The 23,280-nt window shown below is 47.9% G+C and overlaps 1 protein-coding gene across 7 annotated transcripts; it reads right to left on the reverse strand.

Annotated features, from left to right (window-relative positions):
- Positions 1 to 244: 244 nt before the first annotated feature.
- On the reverse strand, positions 245 to 22,979 carry arhgef37 (Rho guanine nucleotide exchange factor (GEF) 37). Of its 7 annotated transcripts, none has more exons than XM_039614976.1 (19): positions 16,146 to 16,210; positions 15,260 to 15,327; positions 13,370 to 13,771; positions 13,184 to 13,268; positions 12,238 to 12,422; positions 11,937 to 12,034; positions 10,526 to 10,974; positions 9,289 to 9,418; positions 8,619 to 8,766; positions 8,328 to 8,527; positions 8,121 to 8,251; positions 6,733 to 6,837; positions 6,115 to 6,228; positions 5,572 to 5,741; positions 5,348 to 5,495; positions 5,142 to 5,270; positions 4,195 to 4,390; positions 3,834 to 4,003; positions 245 to 2,216 (listed from the first exon to the last, which is right to left on the reverse strand). In XM_039614976.1, the coding sequence occupies exons 7-19, from the start codon at positions 10,961 to 10,963 to the stop codon at positions 1,998 to 2,000; spliced, it is 2,298 nt and encodes a 765-aa protein (XP_039470910.1). In that variant the 5' UTR covers positions 10,964 to 10,974; positions 11,937 to 12,034; positions 12,238 to 12,422; positions 13,184 to 13,268; positions 13,370 to 13,771; positions 15,260 to 15,327; positions 16,146 to 16,210; the 3' UTR covers positions 245 to 1,997. The 7 variants fall into 7 exon arrangements, with proteins under 7 accessions (XP_039470910.1, XP_039470899.1, XP_039470902.1 ...); XM_039614965.1 differs by having other exon boundaries at positions 16,086 to 16,180; XM_039614968.1 differs by lacking the exon at positions 13,184 to 13,268 and having other exon boundaries at positions 16,086 to 16,180.
- Between the last annotated feature and the right edge of the window lie 301 nt (positions 22,980 to 23,280).

The raw sequence follows: 23,280 nt of genomic DNA on the forward strand, positions 1-23,280 counted from the left end.
GAGGAACTGCAGCTTCCTGTTTCAGCTTGTTATTCAATAGATAAAGAAAACTTGTAGGCTGTGTGCAAATGTGCACACTGATGATGATGATGATACATGAACAAGAACAGCTGTGTCTCCAGATGTTTAACTGTAAAAGGGGCTGAGTGGGTGTGGACCCCACAGCTTCGTAAATCATCACAAATATTCAGGTGCTTCTTCTCACAGCTAACAACTGATTATGAAATGATGCAACGCCACAAAAAAGTTTTGAGTTTAGTTTTATTGAAGCCACACTCTCTGCTGCTGCTCAGCCTCCCACCTGCTGTGTGACTGAGTTCAACATCACAACTGTGGCAGCTCAGCAGAGGTCACGCAGCCCTGCAGCATCGAGGAAACATCAGAATGACTCAGCAGGACCGACTGAGCAGCAGGTTCATGAAACCACACAGAAAACACACTGTGACCGCGATTACCAAACACACACACAGTTAGCCTGATCATGCACACACGCTCTGAGTCTCTGCCTCCTTCTGGTGGTGAAAATGAGAACAGCATGCGAGGAAGATGCTGACCTGGTTTCTGATCAGACAGAAAAAGCCAGAAATGTTCCCTCTGTGGTTTCCGTGTGTGTATGGGTTCAAATATCTACTTCCTCCACATAAGGAACGCTGCAGCTTCATCTGCACGTCCGTGGGATTAAAACTTCCCAAAATAACTGAGGAATGAACCGCTCCCCTCATCCTAAACCGGGCTCTGAGGAGGGGAAATCAGGTAAATGTTCTCAGGCTGAGGTTTCAGTCTATCTGACTAACCTGAGGACATCTGGTATTTTAGGAGAGAAGCATCCTCCTCCTCCTCCTCCTCCTGACATTCAGCCTGATGGGAACAGCTGAGCAGCTCTGACTCCCGGCCTCCCTCCCTCTGCTCCACCCTCACAGCAGCTGAGGCTGCTCAGCCCCACAGGAGGAGGCCAGGAGAGAGTCTGTGGTGCTCAAACGTTCAAGCTGCTGTTATCTGCAAAACTACTGGAGCTCAGCTTCCTGTCTATGACCTGAGAGCCAATCAGGAGGCTCAGAGATGCTTTCAAATGATTCTGACCCAAAAGTGCGGGAATCAAGAAATGCTGCTGCAGCTTTAGTCAGGCCAAGCAAACGCCACAGACGTGACCCGCATTCCCTGAGCCGTATCCATAGCAACAAGCATCGTCAGGTGAAGGCAGGAGGAGGTTATTCTGTCCTGACCCATTTCACTCCTACGTAAAACTCTGGATTCAAAGCACAACGAAATTTAAATCCGCTCATAGGCAAAGCAGAAACTGCCGCTGTCCTTCGCCCCTCTCCCAGCTCCTCCTCCTCCTGCTGAGTCTTGTTCTTCCTCAGCCTCGGAGACGTGTCACATTTACATCACATTACTCAGTCTGAGATGATGAGAGTGCCGTGTACCCGTCAGCTCTGCTGCAGGTGAAGAGGGTTCACACACACACACACACACACACACACACACACACACACACGTTACAGTTAGCTTGAGAGAGCTCACACCCTGCATGTATGCAGCATCACTCTGAGGTTCATGGGAAATGAGCGCTTCACCGTACAGCAGCCATGAAAATCGTCCTTCATCTTAAAAACAGCTTTGTGTCCTCGCCGCACACCGAACGTCGTCCAAACGTTCAGGCTGTTTGAGGTGACACGCCGTCAGAGCTTCATGGCGTTACAGACGCCATCTTTGAAGAGCGTTCTTGGATGATTGTGCACATTAGTGCAGAGATCACTGCAGACCAGTAAACCTTCATTATTAAAGCTAAAGTCAGTAAACTTCATTTGCTGCTCCTGAAGCTTCGCTCCTGTGTACGCTGCACAGGAAGCGGAAGCAGGAAACGTCACAGGAGAAACTTTACACTTCCAGTCGTAAACAGGATAAAGTGGCAGGATTAACACTGAGACTGTAAACAGCTGATCCCGGGAGGCTCTTCCATCCATCCTCTCATCGACACCAGCTGCAGTTTCCACCCCCTAAAGGAAGAAGCCAGGGTTCGGGGGCAGCCCCGCTCCCACGGGCATGATTGCCAGGTAGTTGGAGGGCACGTAGCCTCTCTGACCTCCTCTGACCTCCACCAGGCTCCACTCGGGGCTCCCTCGTTTGTCGTGAGGCTCCAGGACACGAACGGGTTCTCCGGCCCGGAAGGAAACTTCGTGTTTGGATCTGGCCGTGAAGTCGTAGGCGCCCACAACCTGGAAACATTAAAAAAAAAGCAGCATTTAACGGTCTCCGCCTCCACACCGTCATTTGTATCCACACATCCTTCCTCTATCACGTACATGCACCTCCTGGCTGTCAGGAGGACCAAACATCATCAGCGTTACAGAGTCAATCTGTGATTAAGCTCCACTCAGTCGCTCCTTTCATACCTGCAGACCGCACAGGAAACAGAGGCAGGAAGCGACAGCGTCTTCCCTGACGGCGTTTAAATAAAGGTCAGAACGACACTGCGAGTCGCAGATGTTTCCAGCTGCAGAGGCTGATACAGCAGCATTACACACATCAGTGTGTCATCAGCCCACACACACACACACTCGGCTGTAAACACCAGCGTGGGGTCGTTACTACCACCTGACCCGGCTTTTTCTAACGAACCATGCTCAACAGCAGCGGCGCTGCGACTGTAACATCAACGACCACGACAGCGTCTGCAGACGACACGCCTTCACTTCAGCACAAGGACGAGGAGAGATGCTGAGGAGACTTCTGCTGCACACACTGCAGCTCGGCGCTTATTTTGCACTGAATTACGCTCAGAGAAGTGCGACGCATCAACACGAAGACAAGAAGTACTCCGAGCACACGTCGTCACGTGTAAGACGAGGGTAGCACAGAACACATCTTCTTCTACCGTTTAAGAAACAATCAGCTGATGATGGTATAAAAACCGTAGGTTTGAGAGACCGGTGTGGACTGCGCCTCTGAGGTACAGAAGGACAGCGTGTGAGGACAGGTGGACACAGGCCTGCTGCTGGAGACGTGTGCATGCACTGGCACAAAGCAGATCTTTCCATGAACGCCTCACAGAATACCCACGGGCTGTGGGTGGAACAGGATTGTATCTGTCATTCTTACTGATCACTACAAACGTGTGCAAACACTGAATGAAAACGTGAAGCTTCCTTGGATGCTGTGTTGGAGCATCAGCAGCGTGTCGTAGGAGCCCACAGCGTGTGGCCGAGTCAGATCCACGTGAAGGCTGTTACTGGGTGGGCCAAACACTGTAAACACTGACAGCTGCCTGTCTTTAAATCACCTGCTCAGGTAGAGCCGCTCTGTGTCACATTACTGTTCAGGAGCAGACCGCCGAGAGTCTGGCGCTCCATCAAGCAGCGTATCAACGCCTACGAGGATGTGACAGCGTCGCATTTGCTGTGCACAACAACAAATTCAGTCTTACTGTCGTGACCAGAGCCGTCCTCTGTGCCGCTGCATGCTGGGACGGCCAGTAACAGGTGGAGCTGGACGCTGTCAAGGTGGAGAGGAGGATGTTGTCCAAGATAAGGACGACACCTCCCACCCACGCCACAACGTGCTGGCCAGTCACAGGAGCACGCGCAGTCAGAGACTGACATTACCCATAACGCACCACTGAACGACACAGGAAGTCATTCCTGCCCGTTTGTACATATCAGAGCGAAATTTGTAACATGTTGTGTTATTTAATTAGTTCAGTCTGTTCTTATTATCTCGGGGCGACTTATTAAAGTATTCTGACTGCAGCTGGATCATCACCCTGCAGTCCTGCGCTGGTGGACAGCACGCGGCCTCCGTCTCCTGGACAGTCCAGTGCAGAGGAATTCAATTACCTGGAAGCAGGGCTGACTCATGGGCAGTGGGGCATTGCCTGCCGGGCTGTAGGAGTGTCTTCTGCGTGCGGTCACGTCTTCTGCCAGGCTCGGGTGTGGTGAAGGGGGCGGGTCGTCTGTTGGCTGGTGATAGCGAATGAGTTTCGAGGCAGCAGCGTAGCCTCGCTTCCCTGCATGAAGACATAAATATAGTTTAACATTTATTTGTTCACAGTGTCAGACCAACCCGGTGTGCCCTCACAGAGCGATCCCATTGGCTGCTCGTCTGTTTCAGTTGCAATAACAGCGGCTCGCCAGCAGATGGCGCCACAGTTCTTCCTCTCAGTTTTTAGTGCAAACGTCATAAAACCTGAAGTCTCACCACCTGCATCGACCAGCCACCTCCTTCTGTCTCCACGGCTGTCGGCCTCGCTAATCACCGCCACCAGCTCGCCCTTAGTCAAATTCAGGTCCAGGTCCCGGGTGCCCACGACCGTGCTCATCACCTGGAAGATCTTTCCAGAGCCGTGCTTATCTGTTAGCTGCTTCAGACGGCGCTGAGAGGACGGGCTGAGAGGCTGAAAGACACGAGCAGATGTCAGATCTCAGAGAGGGCAGAGCTGCTAACCAGGACCCGGGCTGCTGAATTACTCACACATGTTCAAATTTACCTGGAAGGTGTTCAGAAATGAAAACAATGACTCAGAAGGAGACACTTCTGGTTCTGCAGCTGCAAAGTTGCAGAACCAGAAGTGGCACATTCACAGCGTCCTCGTCTCTGACTCGTTATCGCCCGCGAATGACGTATGATGATGATGATTCGCCACATTCTTCAGCCAGAACCTTGTATTGTAACCTCCAGCTAAATGTGACGTGACTGGAACATCAGATCTTTACTGGGACCAGCAGCTGAACCAGTTCACACGAAACACGCGGCAGAACAGGAAATACAGGTGGCGTTTTTTTAGACAGATTACTTCAGGAACGATGCTCGAAGCTCACACAGCAAACTCCACCGCCCACCGAACACTGACAATCTCAGGAAACTGAAGCTCAGACTGGGAGCGTCGGTGTGACACCATGGCGTCGGTGTGACACCATGGCGTCGGTGTGGTTAAATATTCGGAAAAGGATGTTTACTGGATGATAAAATCACTGTTATATTTTTTACTCTGACCTCTCAGCAGTAACCAATCAGCTCAAAGCAAACATGTCTGAGGTCAGCTGAGTGGTCCACTGTCACCCATAGTGCTCTGTAGCTTACAGTGTAAAGCGCCCTGAGGTGGTTTGCTGCTGTATAAATGAATGAAAGCCGATCTGAACGCTAACCTGGGCATCCGGCGCGTTGAGCTTATCCTCCAGCATTCGACATAAATGCTGCAGCCTCCTCGCGCCTTCCAGCACCGAAGACTCTGCCCACTCCCAGAATGCACCAGGAGAAAGGCTGCTGTGAGGGAGCTGCAGGAAGACACATGAAGGATGAGCACAGATATCCAACGTGTTTTCATGCATCAGCCTGTCTGTAAGGACGTCACCTGCTGAGCGAAGCTGTGAAACAGCTGCTCCATGTCTGCTGCGAGATCTCTGTGCAGACAGCTAAACGTCCCCAATGTGCTCCACATCATCTGCAGAGCCAGCCCGTTAAACTGAGGGAGCTCCGTCAGGAGCAGCGTGTTCAAGGTCCTGTCAGGAGGAGAGGGGAGTAGAGGAGATCACTCACAGCTCCAGCCATCAGGAACCATCAGAAACCAGTTCCCACCTGTACGTGTTGGCCACAGCCTGCTCCTCGTAGCTCAGGTTGGGTTTTCCTTCGATCACCTCGTAGTCGAGCAGCTTGTCGAGTCTCTTCCTGATTAGGTTCCTCGGACCCACCAGGAGGTCCCGGAGAGCGCAGAGCGGCTGGTGGATCAGCTTCCTCATCCTCTTCTCCTGGAAGAAGGAACAAAGAACAGATCGACATCAGCAGACCGTCGTTCACTGCATCATCCTTTCACAGGGGGCAAAATATGCATGTCCACCTCTGCACGCACTCAGAGACGCAGCGGCCTGTGTCTGACCTCTGATCATGTTCTGAGCGTGTGCAGAGGAGATCGGAGGCGGGATGCAGGATGCAGACCGTCCACCAATCAGAAGCTGTTTACACAGAGAGAAGTCTGTGATGTAATCTGTAAAGTTTGGTGCTGTGTCTGTGATCGTAGTTCATTCTGTCCTCTTAACTGGACACGAGCCGACAGGATGCAGTGCTGCAACACTTCCTGCACCTGTAAAGACCGCAGCACCGCTCTCAGAGTTAATCACTCACAAACATTGGGAGGATCCACTGTCGGAGCGCCGTCGTGATCTCCTTGTAGCAGATCGGTGCCTTTTCTCCGTCCATGTCCAAGTCAAAGTCCTCCGTGCGGCAGGACAGGAAGCCCTGCAGAGCAACCACACACAGCTGAGCGCTCGGCTGCCCAAACACGATTCGCCGACCCCAGCGCGTTATTTTACAAACCAAACATGTACATGCAAACACATCAGAGTGAAGCTGAAACAAAGAAACTGCAGACGGAGAGCAGGAGATGTGGGCCGGTCGTCCTCGCTAACGTCTAAACAAGCTAAACAGCAGAGAGATACAAAGAGCTGAGTGTTGGTGTGAAGGACAGAATGAGGAAAACAGAAAGGTACACAAACATGTGTGTGGCCTCCTGACAGAGACTCACAAACTCATGACTGCACGTCTAATTATAGCATCTGCTGCAGAGGCTGACCGTGAGTCACAGCCTGAAACAGTGACTGCTGCTGACCCGTGCAGCCAAAACCCACCGTTAGAGAAACTCATGTTTTACAAATGAGTTTATTCAGGTTTGATGTTTTAGTCACTAAAGTCCACTAAAGCTTTGAAGTCGAGAGCCAGGACAAAGTGTGAGCGTGAGTTTACCTGGAGGTGCTGCAGGTACATCTCCACGTTCTCCAGCAGCTCCAGGATGCCGTTTTCCAAAACATAGAAGAATCCTTCCAGGGCATCAAATTCCTCATCCACCAGCTGCAAGACATCCAACACTCCGGTCTAAATAGATGCTCTGAGCTCACACACTGCTGCGCTACATAAACCAGCTGTGCTACCTGTGACACGCTGCTTTAAAACATGTAGTAATGGGGTCAGTGTCAGTAGGAGCGAGAGGTTCAGAGAAGATACCCACCTGCTGTTTGTGAGGCGCAGCCAATCAGAAGACATTTGTCTTATAGGAGGAGCACCAGGATGATGCACAGAAGGATTACTGTGAACTGTGGATCATGCAAAGCTGCTCTGGTGGAGTCCAGGAGTGAGAACAGCAGGTTACAGCTCATGGAAAGCCTCCGTCAGTCATACACTGTAATGATACGTGTGGAAAGATCAGCAGGGGGAGCAGGCTGCAGACAGGAAGTGTCTGATCAGACTTTCCACTCTCCCCACTCCACAGCTGTGCTTCCACCCAACAGCATTTGGTCGATCAGACCTTCCAGTGGTCACCTGAGCTTCACACCCACGCACATGCACCTGTGGCTCACCACAGCTGAATAACACCACCCAAACTTAAGGCCCGGTTGGAGTGGAGCGCTGTACTCACTAGTGTTAGTGTAGCCCGGCTCAGACTGATGCTGATCTCCCTGAGCCTTGCTCTGACGTCTATCTCCATCTCCCTTTTACAATCCGTCTCTGGACCCTTCCCAGATGAGCGTGAGTGAGAGTGAGCACGGTGTGGACTCTGGATTTGGACTGAGCGTGCGTTCCCCTTTTTCCCAGCCCCCTTCTCCCTGCCTCACTCTATACATGTACACATCACCGGTGTTGTAAATAAACCCACTGGTCTGATTGCACAGTTCAGAGTCCAGCGCAGCAAACCTGACAGTAACTTACTGCGAGACATCGATTGTAATTTTTATACTCATGGAGGATGTGTGCTGTACAGTCACTCTGGCTCGGACATTCACACCCACGGTGAGTGGGTCTGAACACAGCAGTGGACTGGGGAGAGTGAGAGGTCTGATCAGACACTTCCTGTCTGCAGCCTGCTCCCCCTGCTGATCCTTCCACACGTATGATTACAGTGTATGACTGACGGAGGCTTTGCATGAGCTGTAACCTGCTGTTCTCACTCCTGGACTCCACCAGAGCAGCTTTGCATGATCCACAGTTCACAGTAATCCTTCTGTGCGTCATCCTGGTGCTGTCTGACACAAGCTGTTTTAGCTCCACCTCCTTTAAGACAGCATTCTACTGATTGGCTGCTCCTCACAAACATGTGGGCGGAGCTTCCTGTGGCTGAGGCTCGGGGTTTGTCCTACCTTAGGTTTGAGTCCAGCCTCGTGTTTGATCTGCTGACCGAGCCTGGCGGTCTTCTTGGCGATGCTGTGGGTGTTGAGGCGAACGATCTTGTCCTTGATGGTCAGCATTTCCGTCTTCCTGTATTTGTCAGCTAGAAAACACGAGTGACAGTTAAAACCTTCTGCTTTCTCACGCCAACATCCGGCCCCATTAGTCACGCTCCTCACCGACTTCCCGGAAGCGCTTGTATTCGTTGATGCGACAGTTTAAGGCGACAGAGGTGTGAGCGGTCTGCTCCAGCAGGGCGTAGGCCGGGTGGGAGGCGTCGGTGTGCTTCTGGATGGTCTGTAGCAGCAGGGGGTAGCGGGCGATCCGCTGCACGGGCATCACCAAAAAGAAGCTCAACGAGGTGGCGTTGACGTCAGGCCTGAAGGTCAAGAGAGACACAAGACTCATCAGTCAGCTCCTCGGCTCTGAGCACTTCCTGTCCAAGGCGAGACGAGGCGCCGTAAACTCACGCCGCAGCCTTGATGACTCTGACAACCTCGTTCCACAGAGCCTCCTTCTGTTTGTAGCTGTTCTCCACCTCCGTCACATGATTGTAGTGCGCCAGGTACTCCTTATAGGCGGCTTCAATCTCTGATGACAGGCTGAGAAACGAGTCACCTGTCAGCAAAGGAAAACACACCTTTACTCCTTTACAGGAAGCAGCAGAAAGGAAGTTTTAACGTTCATCACGGGAAACGTCTGTGCCGAGTAAAGAGCGAAGACAATCATCACTGTCTACCTCCCGGGTTTCTCGATGATGATCATCTCGTGTTCATCCAACAAAAACTGTGAGAAGTTAGAGAAACATCAGCTTATCAGACGTCAGAGCGCCACAACGTCTGACGCGTTGGGGGGGGACTTTAAGGTGGACTTTACATGCTGAGCTGGTCTGGTCTTCCCCGGAACAAAAACAAAGAGGTGACACCTGTTTGATTCAGGAACTCACCTGAGCTGAATCACATTACTTCATCTTTAAATTTGTGTCAATAAAGAAACAAAAAGGATAAAAGAGTCAGAAAAACAACAAACAACAACCACTTCCTGTTTGACTTCCTGTTTGACTTCCTGTTTACAACGACAGAAAGACTGAAGCTGTGAGGGTGACACGTCAAAGTAAAGGTTTGGTGTCAGGTCGCTTACAGAGACTCTGCAGGAAGTCAGGCTCTCCAGGCTGAAGCTGCTTCTGGTCCAGCAGGCTCAGGAGACGGCTCGATACGTCGATCACCTCCTCGATGTGCAGAAACATGCTGTCCAGGCCTGCTGGAGGCGGCTTCGGTCAGAGCAGGTGGAGGGAAGACAGAAAATGAGGGTTTTAACCTGATATCAGACACTTCTTTAACCCCAAAGTCTGAAGGTTCCCCATTACAACCCATACACTCCCATTATAACCCAAATTACCCATTCTAACACATTGTGTTCATGTATTTTGAGTATATAAAAACATCTCAGGAAAGCTGAAAAAGTGATGGGGATGTGCTGCAGCAGCATCAGAGCTTGGCTGACCTCTGACCTCTGATAATAAAGGTGGATCTGTGCTCATGGTGGAATGATGGGGCAGTGGGTGCGCTGGCCGCTGGGAGGCTGAACAATGCACAATCTGCTCATCTGTCTCACAGAGCCGCCATTCACTCACGCCTTCGCCCTGCTCCCCGTGTTTCACTTTTGCATGCTCTACATTCATCTCTTATGGAACGCCACTCATATCTCTCCTGCTCCCTCGCGGTGTTTCCACAGCTCAGCTCTCGCCTATAAAGCCTGATTTCATTATGTTTTATGAGGCCTCATTTCATTAGCACAATGATTATAAGCTGTTATTTAGCAGTACTAAGCAACAGAACAGGCATAATGAAAAGCAGGTGATAAGAAGCCACTGAGAGGGCGCAGGATGCTAAAACACTCACCTGCTGCACAGGTGAGCAGCAGCTTTAAGTTCAGGCTCTTTCTTTTTGCTTCTTTGTATTGTCACTATCAGAGTTTGTCACTGTGACTGTATACACCTCTCTGCATTTATTCACTGCTTATTATTCATCTCTGTCCCCTCCCCGCCCCTCCCTCAGCCCTTCTTCCTCCCCAGCTGGATGAGCTCTATGAACAAGTGCTTGTTCTCAGAGGTCCTTGTTGGGGTGTTCTCTGTATTATTATACATTATCATTATTTAGCTTACAATATAAAGCACATTGAGGCGACTGCTGTTGTGATTTGGTGCTATATAAATAAAGCTGAAGCAGCTCTGCATGATTCACAGTCGATAATAATCCTTCTGTGTCTGATCCCAGGGCTCAGTGCAGGCCCTAGGGTCGCCCTCCTTCTGAAACGAGCAGTTTGGCCCCTCCCCCTGCTTCCTGCTTCGATGGGCAGGTGTGTTCCTGGGTCCTACCTGTAGCTGCTGCTGCAGGTTGCTCCTGATGGTCACGGTGCTGAGCTGCAGCAGGCGCAGGTAGCTCCTCTCAGACTCCACGAGCTCCTGGATGGCCAGCTGCTGCCTCTGGGCCGCCCTCTCCTTGGCTGCTGCCTCCTCGGCCCTCCTCTGGGCCTCTCTGGCCTCCTCTTCCAGCCTCTCCTCTGATAATGAGCTCTCCTCTGAGAAACTGTCCTGAGAGGAGAATCTCCGAGCAGCTTTTCCATCTTCAGGTGGCGCCTCCACCACTACAATCACCCCTGACTCAGGCATCTCCTCCTCTGAGATGAACTTTTCCCCTCCAGTTTGATCTTTGCTGCTTCCAGCCGTCTGACCTGCAGCTCCCAGAGGAGACCGAGCAGACGAGGCTGGTTTAGGGAGAACCAGCGGGAAGGAGAGCCTCCTGGGCACCTCCATGATGGAGACGGCTGCGAAAGAAACAGACTGTCAGGTATTTCATTACATGTCTGAGCATCTTTGCTGTCATCAGTCTGCTCTGGAGCTTGCAGACTTCACATTCCCTGATGATTGAGAGGACGCACGCTGTCTCCATGGGAAATAACAGCGAATGACAAAGACTCACACAGACATCCTCAGCCTGACACAAACAACCAGCTCGCCAAACAACAACTTCAGCTGGAAGGAGAGTTTTCAACCAATCAGCACTCTGCTCACACACAGCATCCTCATCCAGAGGAAGAAAAGCACAGAGACGGCCGCAGTCTCTGTACAAACACATCATTTAAACTAGTGTACTACACCACTGTTAATCAATATAGATCATCAATAACTAATAAAAGATAACTCTGAACTACAGACGACAGAAACTGAAGAAAAAGATTTTCCAGCCTGACCGAGTTTCAGCAACAGGTCGAAGCTTCCTGTTGCTTCCTCACACTGAAATACACACACACACACACACACACACACACACACACACACACACACACACACTGAATAAATGACTGAGGAAGTGTGTCTGCACGTCTTTCAGTTTCCTTCAGAGGTGAAACATCTTTAAGCAAACTTAAAGAAGTCCAGACACTTTTCTCTCTGAGCTCCTTAGACTGCGATGACCTGGATGACTGAGAGCCTTCACAGACACTCAGGAAGTGTCCACCACCACCCCACCCTCCCACCACCACCACCCCCATCTGGGGGGGCACGGTGACCCACAGAGGGGATTACTGAGATTTAAAATCCTCAGTCTAAACAGCCCCAAATCACAGTGAACGCAAACACTGCCTCTGATGGTAAACTCCTTCACCCTCAGCAGAAAACCGATGATTCACAAATAACCCTGATCACCTAAAACCCTCAGACCGGGTCTGAACCGGGTCAGAGCCGTTTTTATGCAGGCAGGGATAAACTGAAGGAAGCACACGCTCACCTTTAACCCCGAAACACTGCGATCCCCTCAGCTCTGATCCTCACCCAGCTGCAGCGTCCTTGCTCGCTCCTCTCCCCGCCGCACTGAAGCAAAGTCTGCTGCAAGGACAACACACACACAGACAGACACACACAGAGTGTAACTTTCTCCACTGACTCACACACACACAGGCCGTGTGTGAGGAAGGGGGATGGGAGTGGAAAAGAAGGTGGGAGGGCTCACACAGGAAAACACACACACTCGTGCTGCTGAGTAAGCTGAGTGACTGCAGCAGCTGGTGGGGAGAGGAAGTGGCACTTACCCAGACAGAAACTGATTGGCTGACAGATCTTCAGACTGAAGGGAAGGACCAATCAGAGGACATGTTGATGAAACGCGGTGGGGTCCATGCAGCAGAGCTTCAGGCAGCAGAGGCTGAAGTTTCCCTCTCACAGGAGACAAAGTGCTGCTCCTCCTCCTGCTCCTCACAGGGATCGCTCAGATTCTCTGACAACAAACAGGGTTTACATTTACATTTAGGTCCTCTCTGACCTCTGACCCTGACAGGAAGTGAACACCACCCCAAACATAAAGACTTTATCCTGTATTAAAGGGCGAGTGAGCTGCACATCCAGACTCTAACAGAGCAGCTTTGCATGACTCGCAGTTCAGAATAATCCTTCTGTATCTGATACTGCTTCATCCTGTGTGTGAAAGAAGCTGCTTTAGCCCCGCCCCCTTCCAGACGTCACAAGAGGGCAGTGGAAACACGGCAGGCCAGGTGGGGTGACCAGGAACAGCAGGTTGAGAGTAAGGGGGATACGTTTAGAAGCAGAGAGTCAGATCTGAGGTCTGCAGCACAAAGCAGGACTTCACCTGATCCAGGTAACCCCGGGTTTCTGTGAAGGGGGTTAAAAAAATAAACTGATGCTGTGAACCAAACCTGCTCCAGATTAGCGATCAGCAGGTATGAAATCCCCACCCACCAGCCAATCAGATCTCAGGAAAACAACGTCCCTGTTCCTAAGGATCCCTCAGAGCGTCGACAGCAGCAGGTCTGAAGTCTGTGCGACTCCGAGTGACAAATATTCATTCTCCATCACAACTTTGATGTGGGGTTCAGTTTCTGTTTTATAACCTTTAACATGCGAGTCGGTTACTGACTTTACAAACATTTATTTGACAAAATGCCTGAATGACGGACGGTTTCCTGTCCAGGCTTCAAACTTTATTAACACACACACTGATGCAGAGCTGCTGACACTGACCTCTGAGTCGTCTTAGTTTTATACTTTATTCTTCTCCTAACATCACTGTGATTGGCCGCCAACTTTCAGGTGAGCGTCCTCGTGCCTGGATCAAGAAAGCCGAGTTCAGTCAGCGGGCTGGTAACCGACCGCCCTGATCTCTGACGTCGGGATACCCGGGGAACCGAGAAGGAACGGTGGACTCACCTCGTAGCGCACACCATCGTCCTTCCTCAGTGACATCATCCAGGTCCAAGGGCAGGAACAGCTGACAGAAAGCGCCTCTCACTCAAAGCTTTCACTTCAGTTTATTATTCCAGAGTTGGTGTGCGGCGGAGGTTCACACAGCAGCTGGCTGACAGCAAACATCTGGAACATCTGGAACCTTCTCAGCCCGAGCTTCAGCCTGATGACCAGCGTGTCAGCGGGAATAAACAGGAAGACGTTATCGTGCCGCAGCCCGACAGGCTGACGAGATTCACATCGCCGTGTTTGGGTGAGTGTGCAGGGCGGGAGCGGCTTATCCTGCTCATAACATCCTTGGAATGTGGGTGAGGAATGCTGCGGGGCCGGACTCGGTCAGCTGATCGGCTGACGGATTCAGGTGTGCTGCAGGAAAAGAAAGGCTTAAAAGTGACGTGACACTTCAGGCATTCACCACCTGCAGAGCAAACACGCTGCTCAGAGTCCAGAGCTCGTACACTTCGTACCTGGAAAGCTTTCAGAGCCGTGCACATTCCCAAGCCGGGATTAGGCCACGCCTTCATATTAAATCATAGCAACTATGACAAACCTGAGAGTGAAACATGACACAGACAGGCCTCGTCGCTCCTCACCGATCCGATCGTTCAGCGAGAGGTTTCACTCAGCCGACAACGTCTACCTGTGAGCTTCCTGGGACGGACCTCTACATCAGCAGCAGATCCAGGGTTCCTGTCTCTTCTGCCGCACTTCCTTCACACAGTGAGGAAAACTGATTCGATGCTTCGTGCTCAGTAAACTTAAATGTCCAATGACTGACTCGGACAAAGTTTTAGGTTTGGTGTGAACGCTCTCAGGCTGCGAGGTGACCTCAGGGAGAGGGGAGGATGGGGGAGGACTGGTCCTGACGAGGAGGGGAGGATGGTAAATGGTAATGGTAAATGGCCTGTATTTATATAGCGCCTTTATGGTCCCTAAGGACCCCAAAGCGCTTTACATACCCAGTCATTCACCCATTCACGCACACATTCACACACTGGTGATGGCAAGCTACGTTGTAGCCACAGCCACCCTGGGGCGCACTGACAGAGGCGAGGCTGCCGGACACTGGCGCCACCGGGCCCTCTGACCACCACCAGTAGGCAACGGGTGAAGTGTCTTGCCCAAGGACACAACGACTGAGACTGTCCAAGCCGGGGCTCGAACCGGCAACCTTCCGATTACAAGGCGAACTCCAAACTCTTGAGCCACGATCGCCCGTGCCCGATGCACCGATGACGGGCGGAGCTGCAGAGACGACAGAGGGATTCGCATCAGAGTGGATGAAAAGATGGAGGCGGATGATCCGCTGTGGCGCCCACTACAGGCAGTGTCAATTTGGAAAAGTTTATTTTACTGTTTAGTTTCAGTAAATATTATAATACATGCTGTCGACAGGAATCTGACTCAGCTGTACAAAGTGACCTGTCACACCTGAGCTCTCTGAGGTCTAAATCTAGACCCATCACAGCCTGACTGGAGAGAGTAAAGCTACAGACATCTCAGTCTGGTTGCTATTGTTGTTCCAGCAGCTCAGGTGACGTCAGCTCGACTCAGCGTGGGTGGATCGTCTCTCAGCCTGACCTCGGAGCCTGCGATCACCCTCTCCTGTCAGGCACGTCCAGTCGCCTCTTTGGGTCCACGGTGGCCACGACCGGCCACAGAGTCACGTCACCGCTGACAGAAACCGTCCAATCGGAGAGCAGAGTTCAAGCGGAGGGAGTGAATCACTCAGGAAACTGCTGTGAGTGTCTGCGAGCCCACACAGGCGTCACAGATGTGTCACTGCTGATGTCACTGAGTCGTGACCGTGTCCAGCTGCTTAAAGCGACGGCACAAAGAAGAAACACAAATTACCTTCATGGATCTTCATCGAGGACCGCGGGGACAGCAGAGGACTCCGCAGCACGGGGCTCAGCAAACACCTGAAACACACATCAGACAGGAGACACACAAAATTAAGTTATTACGAAAATAAGATTCATGTGGCTAAATGGTAACAAACTGAACTCTATGGGCAGAGGGCTAAATCAATCCCATCATTTGTAAACTAAACCCGCTGATATTACCAAAGTGTTTATTTTAAGGAGAAAATTTCTACTCTAAGAAAAGAGATCTACAACATGAAAGTGATTGAAATAACACAATAAGTCAAACAAAGTTTGACAGAGATTGAATGCAACTGAAAATGTGTTTAAACCATCAGATGGAGGTGAAATGATTACAAACAGTAGCTGATGTGATTAACTATAATTAACTTCAGTTTAGAAAAACGCAGCTGTCCTCCTGTTTGAATGGTAGTTAAAATTGTTCCTCTTAAAGAACAATAATGAGCCATGAGTATGTTACCCGCTCTGAGAGGATGGTGCAAGAACAGTATGACCTGATCAGTGTGTCTTTATAACAATGACGTAAATTCCGTTTATAAACACCAACGTAACTGATGATTGGATACTGAAGATAACAGCGTCAGATCTGAGCGCGGCGTTTGATTCAACTCCTATGATTCTGCTCGGCACGTCGATTAACCGAAGCCTGATCAATCATTAACGCGAGCAGGCGGAAACAAATCACGGACTGTTTCCGGAGGGTAGCAGACCTCCTCCTCCTCCTCCTCCGCAGGTCTGCTACCCTCTGCCGTCCTCCACTCAGAGAGGAGCGGAACCCCCTGACACCTCCTCACCTTCCATCCTCTCGCCTTCGCACCTCTCCCTTTCCTCTGAGCGCGCGCCGTCTCTCTCACCTGTTGATGTACTGCAGCTCTCGAACTCGATCAACACACACAGGACATCCGCCCTCTGCTCTAAAAAATAAAAGCATTCCGTTTTTTCAGAATAAAAGCGGCTCACCGGTCTGACTTTCAGCGTGGTGTCCCGCCCACTGAGCGCGTCCAGTGCACGAGTTGAAATGAAGAGAAATGGGCTGTATCCCAATTCCCAATTCAGGGGCTGCTCGAAATGCGGACCTGAAATGCGGCCTTCATTTCCCTGAATTTTAAGGCTGTGGCGATGTAGACTTCGTGGCCCAACATATCCCACAATTCATAGCGCGGCAGTCACTGTGGATAAATTTGCCGCAGACGGTAGAAGGGAGTAAACTGTTAAACGTAAGTACTGAATATGATGTCACTTATTTATGTGCAAATGTTTAATAATGAGGAACATTAAAACATTACTGTTGGCCACATGTCGGCAAAGTTATGTGACATTAGTGATGTTTGTACTTTCAGCGGTAACTTGGTTTTAAAGCCTCTACTTCTAAATATATATATATAGTTGACCTTAATCTTACAGAGAATGTGATGATTTTATGGATTAAAGTCAGTCATATATCCACAAACACAACAAGCTGAAAGTCAGTGATGCTGCTCGGTTTGCAGTCCTGAATATGACGGCACAAGCAGGATTCACTGCACTGTTAATGTTAGCTATGTTATATTGCTGCCTCTGCTCGGTGGTGTCGAGCCAAACGGACTTTAACGTGTGTTTGAACGAGCTGACGGTTCACTCGTTAAGCTGAAAGAAAGATGCTTTAATCACAGGAGTCACACATGTGTCCACTGCACCATCTGGGAACTCTTCTTGTTTAGCACTCGTAATAACACAAACACTAAATCCTCCTTCTCTTGTGCTGTTTTTTAGCAGTGTATACACCTGAGACTGTCACCTGTCTGTCTGTCCTGCACTCTCTCTCTGTTTCTTTCTCTCTGATTGTGGAATAAAAGTATGAACATGTATTTATAAGTTACACTTGTGTTTGAATCCTGCAGCTTATCACACATTTGATTTCCATGTGTGACGACTGCAAGTGTCCAGAGTGAGGACAGACTGAGGGACCCACTGCTGCACATCATCTGTGAGGCTTTGCACCCTGATGATCCACCAGGACAAACTCAGCAGTGTGTGAGGAAGAGGAGGAGGAAGAGCCAGCAGCAGCTGACAGATGGAGAGAATAGACAGACTGTTCCCTGTTTGTGAAGGACTGCTAGGAAAGTTTAAAATCACTAATTATCTGTCCTGAATCAGTCTTATTAGGTAATGTTCAAATAATGTTATCATCCCAGTGTTTTCAGTGTGGGAGAAAGTACTCAGGGCCTTCAAGTTACACACTATGAAAGGCAGCAACAAGTTTAATATTCAGAAACCTAAAGTATGTATCAGCAGCAGAATGGAGCTAACAATAAATGTTTGTTTCAGTTCTACGAAGCTTTGAGTATTTTGGATTAGTAGCACTGCTGTGTTTGTTGCATCATATTGCTGTAATTGTTTATATGCTTTATATATTCTGAGGTAAGTTGATCTATAGTGTTACATCATATTCTACAAGGATGTTATGTGTTTGTAGACTTTCTGCCCAGTTTGACCCATTTAGCAGAAGTCAGCCTGTTTAAGGCTCTGATATCTATTCTGTATGACTTAAAGCAGTTATGACATGGTCTGATTTTCTCACCCAATAAAGGAATATTTCATATATCAGTCTGATCTTCATTCTGTCAGAAACAGTTATCACAGCTCGTACATTTTCTTTTTACACATATATATAAGCATTGAGCCAAATTTAGTAATGCCAACATATTAAACGGACAATATTTGTCTCTTATATATAATACATCTATATATACACTGTCAGAGATACTTGTCTTTGAGTGAAGATTTAAGGTGATAGGAGATAAATAACTGCAACTTGAATCTTTACTGAAGCTCAGTATTTGACACAGAGTTCACTCACATGTGCTGTACCAGTGTACCTGCACATGTGATGTGACAATATTAGTGATTTGATTTGAGAGTTCAAACTCAATGCTGTAACAACTTATGATTAATATAATAATTTTAATATTGGCCATATCATATTTACACTGACTTTAGTCTCATGAACAACATTGGCTAATTGTTATTTACTAGCTAATCTTAAATGACTGTTCAGTACAGATATGAAGGCCAACAATCATGTTTTACAGTCCTGTGGTCTCAGCCTCAGATACTTATTAAATCACACAAAGCTCGTGTAGAAACAAACACACGAACAAAATATGTTCTCCTTCATTTCTGTCAAACAAAGCTGTATGAAACGTTTCCAGCGGTTGGTGTTATGGTTGCTAGGCAACCTTGGCAGCGCAACGGAGGCTAGACCGTCCCATTTCACAAGCCTCGCACTTCCGGCCTTAGCGGTCTTTGAGTACGCGGCCCTTGAGGACCGTTGAGGCTGCGTACTTTAAGGCTGCAGACCCTGAATTGGGATACAGCCAGTGTTGGGTAAGTTACTTTAAATTAGTAACTTAGTTACATTACTAGTTACTTCTCTAAAAAAGTAACTCAGTTACTTCAAGTTACTCATTACTTTCAAAGTAACTAGTTACTAGGGAAAGTAACTTTGGTTTTACTCAGAATTCTCTTGTTAATGTGTTGCTTCCCTAACTGGATACCCAGCCAGATTGCCAGTCTTCTAGCTTGCTTACTTGCCACAAGTGCACTGTGCCACCTACCAACAGAAAGGAAAAAATAATGTGCACATTTCCACGAGAGAAATCCCACGCCTGGACCGTCGTTGACCGCCGCCATGATTCTAGCCTACTTTTTACATCCAACACAAAAACTGCAGTCGTGGTGCTTTTGATTGTACTCAGAACTTGGAAATTCTGCCTTCTGAATAGGAAGATGTAGGTAACACCAGACTGCAAATGAGCTGCATACAGAGCTGGACTGGGACAAAAAAAATCGTCCCGGCATTTTGACTAGAGACCAGCCCACCATTATAGGAAAAAAATCATAAAGCCTTTGAATGAAAATAAACACTGTTGTGACAGTGATGTACACTGTTCTGATGGTATATATGTATCAATCTATTAATTGTTTGTTGCAAGACTCAGATAATTATTTTTTTAAAAGCAAGACATTTTAAATGAGAATAATAAAGAAAAGTATTTCCTTGTCCCCCCCTTTCCCTGTTAATGCCCTACCTGGCCCCCTGGCAACACTTTGCTAGATCCGCCCCTGCACAGTTACCAGCTGTCAGCTACTTAGAAAAGGATCCTGGTGTTATTTGTCTCTCAGAAACAGTTCATAACTTCCCTTCAACTCATTCATGTCACCTAAAAGGTAAACCTGTTTCTACATCACCTGTTCAGCTCTGATGATTCAGTAAGGACATCTCCTGGTTTCATCTGCATGTTTCCCTCTCACCAGATAACCAAACCGATATCATGACCAGCAGCTTTACAGCTGTGGCTCCAGCAAACATCAGCTGATACTAGAAATTAATATTAAATAAATTCTAACAACAGCTGATCAAGCTTAAACGTGCTGCTGTTGTTTAGCGCGACATCCGCTGGTTTCCTCTTTCTGGCGCAAAGTGGGCGATAAATAAACAACAAAGAAAACCCGATCAGCTGATCATTGATCAGTTTCGTGATTGAAGTAGAAACAGGAGAGAATGAGAGAAGAAGAGGCAGCTGTGCAGCTTCAGCTTTGTGTCTTTTTCATTGTAGCTGAAGTCCGGGACAAACTGTGTTCCTTTTCACCTCAGTACGAAACGCGTAATATTTTCTCTGAATACCAGACGATTCTGTTTTTTAGGGGACGGTTGGAAACTCTAATAATTAACTGTATGAACAAAATAAAGTTCAACATCAGTAACATAGCACCCACCCAGCTGTATAGAAACTCCGTCATGCTAGCTAGCACGCAGTACGAAAATGTCAGCATACCGAAAATAAACTCCACCTAAACTTGGTTTATATCTGACCCAGATAGACTGCAGGTCATAACTTCTTACCTGAAGTTCAGTTCACCTGACACGCGGACCGGCGGCCGCTTCGGGTCTCTCCTCTTGCCTCCCTTTTCCTTCATCCACCTGCTGGCCTCCACCACTTGCTAATGTTATTGAATCTGTGGAAGCTCCGCGATATCCACCACACGAAGTAACGAGTAACGAGCCTATCTAAATCCCAGTAACGAGTAACGCGTTCCTGGTTTTGGCATAATAACTAGTTACCGTGCTCGTTACCACAATAATAACGTAGTTACTGTAACGCGTTACTTAATAACGCGTTAGTCCCAACACTGGATACAGCCAACGTCTGATTGCAGACGGAGCTTCGTCTCAGGCATCAACGAGGACTCACACAGAGGACCACCAAACACCTGCAAACAGCTGAGTGATGACGTTCACCATGGATCGGCTTCACTGCTTCCTCTCTGTTAGAAACACCTCCATGAAGTAAAGCATTCATTCAAATAAGGATTAAAAGACATGAAAACACTTTAAAGACAATAAATATATGAAATGAGTTTTAAACTGAAACCTTTGATTGGACTTCTGGAGAAATATTATCCAGTGTATCAGTCAGCTGTGGTCTGGCCTCCAAAGGTACCTCCACATGTTCTCTGTGCTTCAAACCAGTTTCAGATCACAGCATGACTTTCTGTCTGTCCTCAAAACGTGAGGAGGCGGCTGATGAAGGCTTTAATGACCACACAAGCTCAGTTCGGCCTCACAGGAAGAAGTCTGCATGTTTGCTATGTAACACAGAGAAGGTTTCAGTGTGAAGGCTGCGGATCCCGCTCAGTGTTTTCATCAGAGACGAATGTGAAAGTTTATTATCGGTAAAAAAATGAAAAAAATTACACGCTCCTCCTCTTAGTCTTTGTATTTGATTTATTTATTTTATTACTCACATTATTATTATTATTATTATTATTATTATTGGGAGAAGACAGAAGAAGAGGGTTTATTATAAATACGCATGAAATGAGTTTTAGGCTCAAACTCGAGACCAAACAAAGATAACAGGCAGACTCAGGCTCCTGTCTCTGCTCTCCTCTTCCTCTCGTGGGCATAGTGATGAAGAGCTGCTTTTATATAAATCAGGAAATGTGGATTATTAAACATTAGGTCTCTCTCCTCCAAGTCTCCGTTAGTACATGACTTAATAATTGATCAACAAATCGATTTACTCTGCCTTACAGAAACCTGGTTGCAGCAGGATGATTATGTTAGTTTAAATGAATCAACAATCTGTCTGATTTCTCAGACTTTTTATCCGATTTAGTGCTCACATAAAATAATGTAGATGCTAAAAATGAATGCCATGTTGACGCTGTCAGTCTGTTATTAGACTCAATTGGCTTCTCTCAAAATGTAAAAGAACCCACCCACCACTTTAATCACACTCTAGATCTTGTTTTAACATATGGCATAGAAACTGAACATTTAACAGTGTTTCCTGAAAACCCTCTGCTGTCTGATCATTTCCTGATAACATTTACATTTACAATAATTGATTACACAGCAGTGGAGAGTAGACTTTATCACAGTAGATGTCTTTCCGAAAGTGCTGTAACTAAGTTTAAGAATATAATCCACCCACTGTTATCATCTTCAATGCCCTGTACCAACATAGAGCAGAGCAGCTATCTGAACGCTACTCCAACAGAGGTCGATTATCTTGTTAATAATTTTACCTCCTCACTACGTACGACTCTGGATACTGTAGCTCCTGTGAAAACTAAGGTCTCAAATCAGAAGTACCTGACTCCGTGGTATAATTCTCAAACACGTAGCCTAAAGCAGATAACTCGTAAGCTGGAGAGGAAATGGCGTGTCACAAATTTAGAGGATCATCATTTAGCCTGGAGAAATAGTTTGCTGCTTTATAAGAAAGCCCTCCGCAAAGCCAGAACATCTTACTATTTGTCACTGATTGAAGAAAATAAGAACAACCCCAGGTTTCTCTTCAGCACTGTAGCCAGGCTGACAAACAGTCAGAGCTCTACTGAGCCAACAATCCCTTTAACATTAACTAGTAATGTCTTGATGCATTCTCAATCATCCAGGAAAGTAAATCTCCAAAAGTTGAATCTGTTCATCTGGACGTAGCGTTTTGTGGGAGAAACGTTTCGTCACTCATCCAAGTGACTTCTTCAGTCTCAGCTGACTGCAGGTTTCCCCAAACCTTATAAACAGGACATTTGCATAATGACTGAAACCAGCCCACTGAAGGAACAATGGGCTGTGAGGTCAGTTCCTTAATCATAATTATGCTTAAGCGTTTCTCCCACAAAACGCTACATCCAGATGAACAGATTCAACTTTTGGAGAGTTAACTAGTAATGACTTCATGAACTTCTTCACAAATAACATTCTTATCATTAGAGAAAAAATTACCAATAATCATCTCACAGATGTAATATTATCTACAGCTACTTTTAGTACCATTGATGTTAAGTTAGACTCTTTTTCTCCAATTGATCTTTCTGAGTTAACTTCAATAATTACTTCCTCCAAACCATCAACGTGTCTTTTAGACCCCATTCCTACAAAACTGCTCAAAGAAGTCCTGCCATTAATTAATGCTTCAATCTTAAATATGATCAACCTATCTGTCTTGTCGGATCAGGCCGGACTCAGAACTGTACCGTTAAAGGGAGGTTTATTTACAACACCAGGTGACATATATACATATGTACTGTGACCCCAGAGTAAGAGTACAGGGCAAGGGTAACTCGTTCACACTCCTCTACACACTGTCTGTGGCTGACACACTCACAGTCTAGTCCCACGCTGAAACTCACTCTCACTCATGCTCATCCAAACAGGGTCCACAGGAAACAGGCAGGGGTCCAGGAAGGTCTGTGCAGAGAGAAGAAACAGTCATTAGGGAAAACCAAGAAACACGACGGGACACAAAAAGATTCACAGGAGCATGAGCTGGGGCTACACTAACGAAAGTAAGTACAGCAATGCAGCAAAGAACAGCACGTACACCAAGGCCTTGGCTGTGTCCGAATTCAGGGGAAGGATGCTTAAAATGCCATATTTGGATGCAATGACGTCACAGCTACACGACGAGGACTGTCCGAATTCAAAGAGTACTCAAA

Source organism: Oreochromis aureus, linkage group 2, assembly GCF_013358895.1.
Source record: "Oreochromis aureus strain Israel breed Guangdong linkage group 2, ZZ_aureus, whole genome shotgun sequence".
NCBI lineage: Eukaryota > Metazoa > Chordata > Actinopteri > Cichliformes > Cichlidae > Oreochromis > Oreochromis aureus.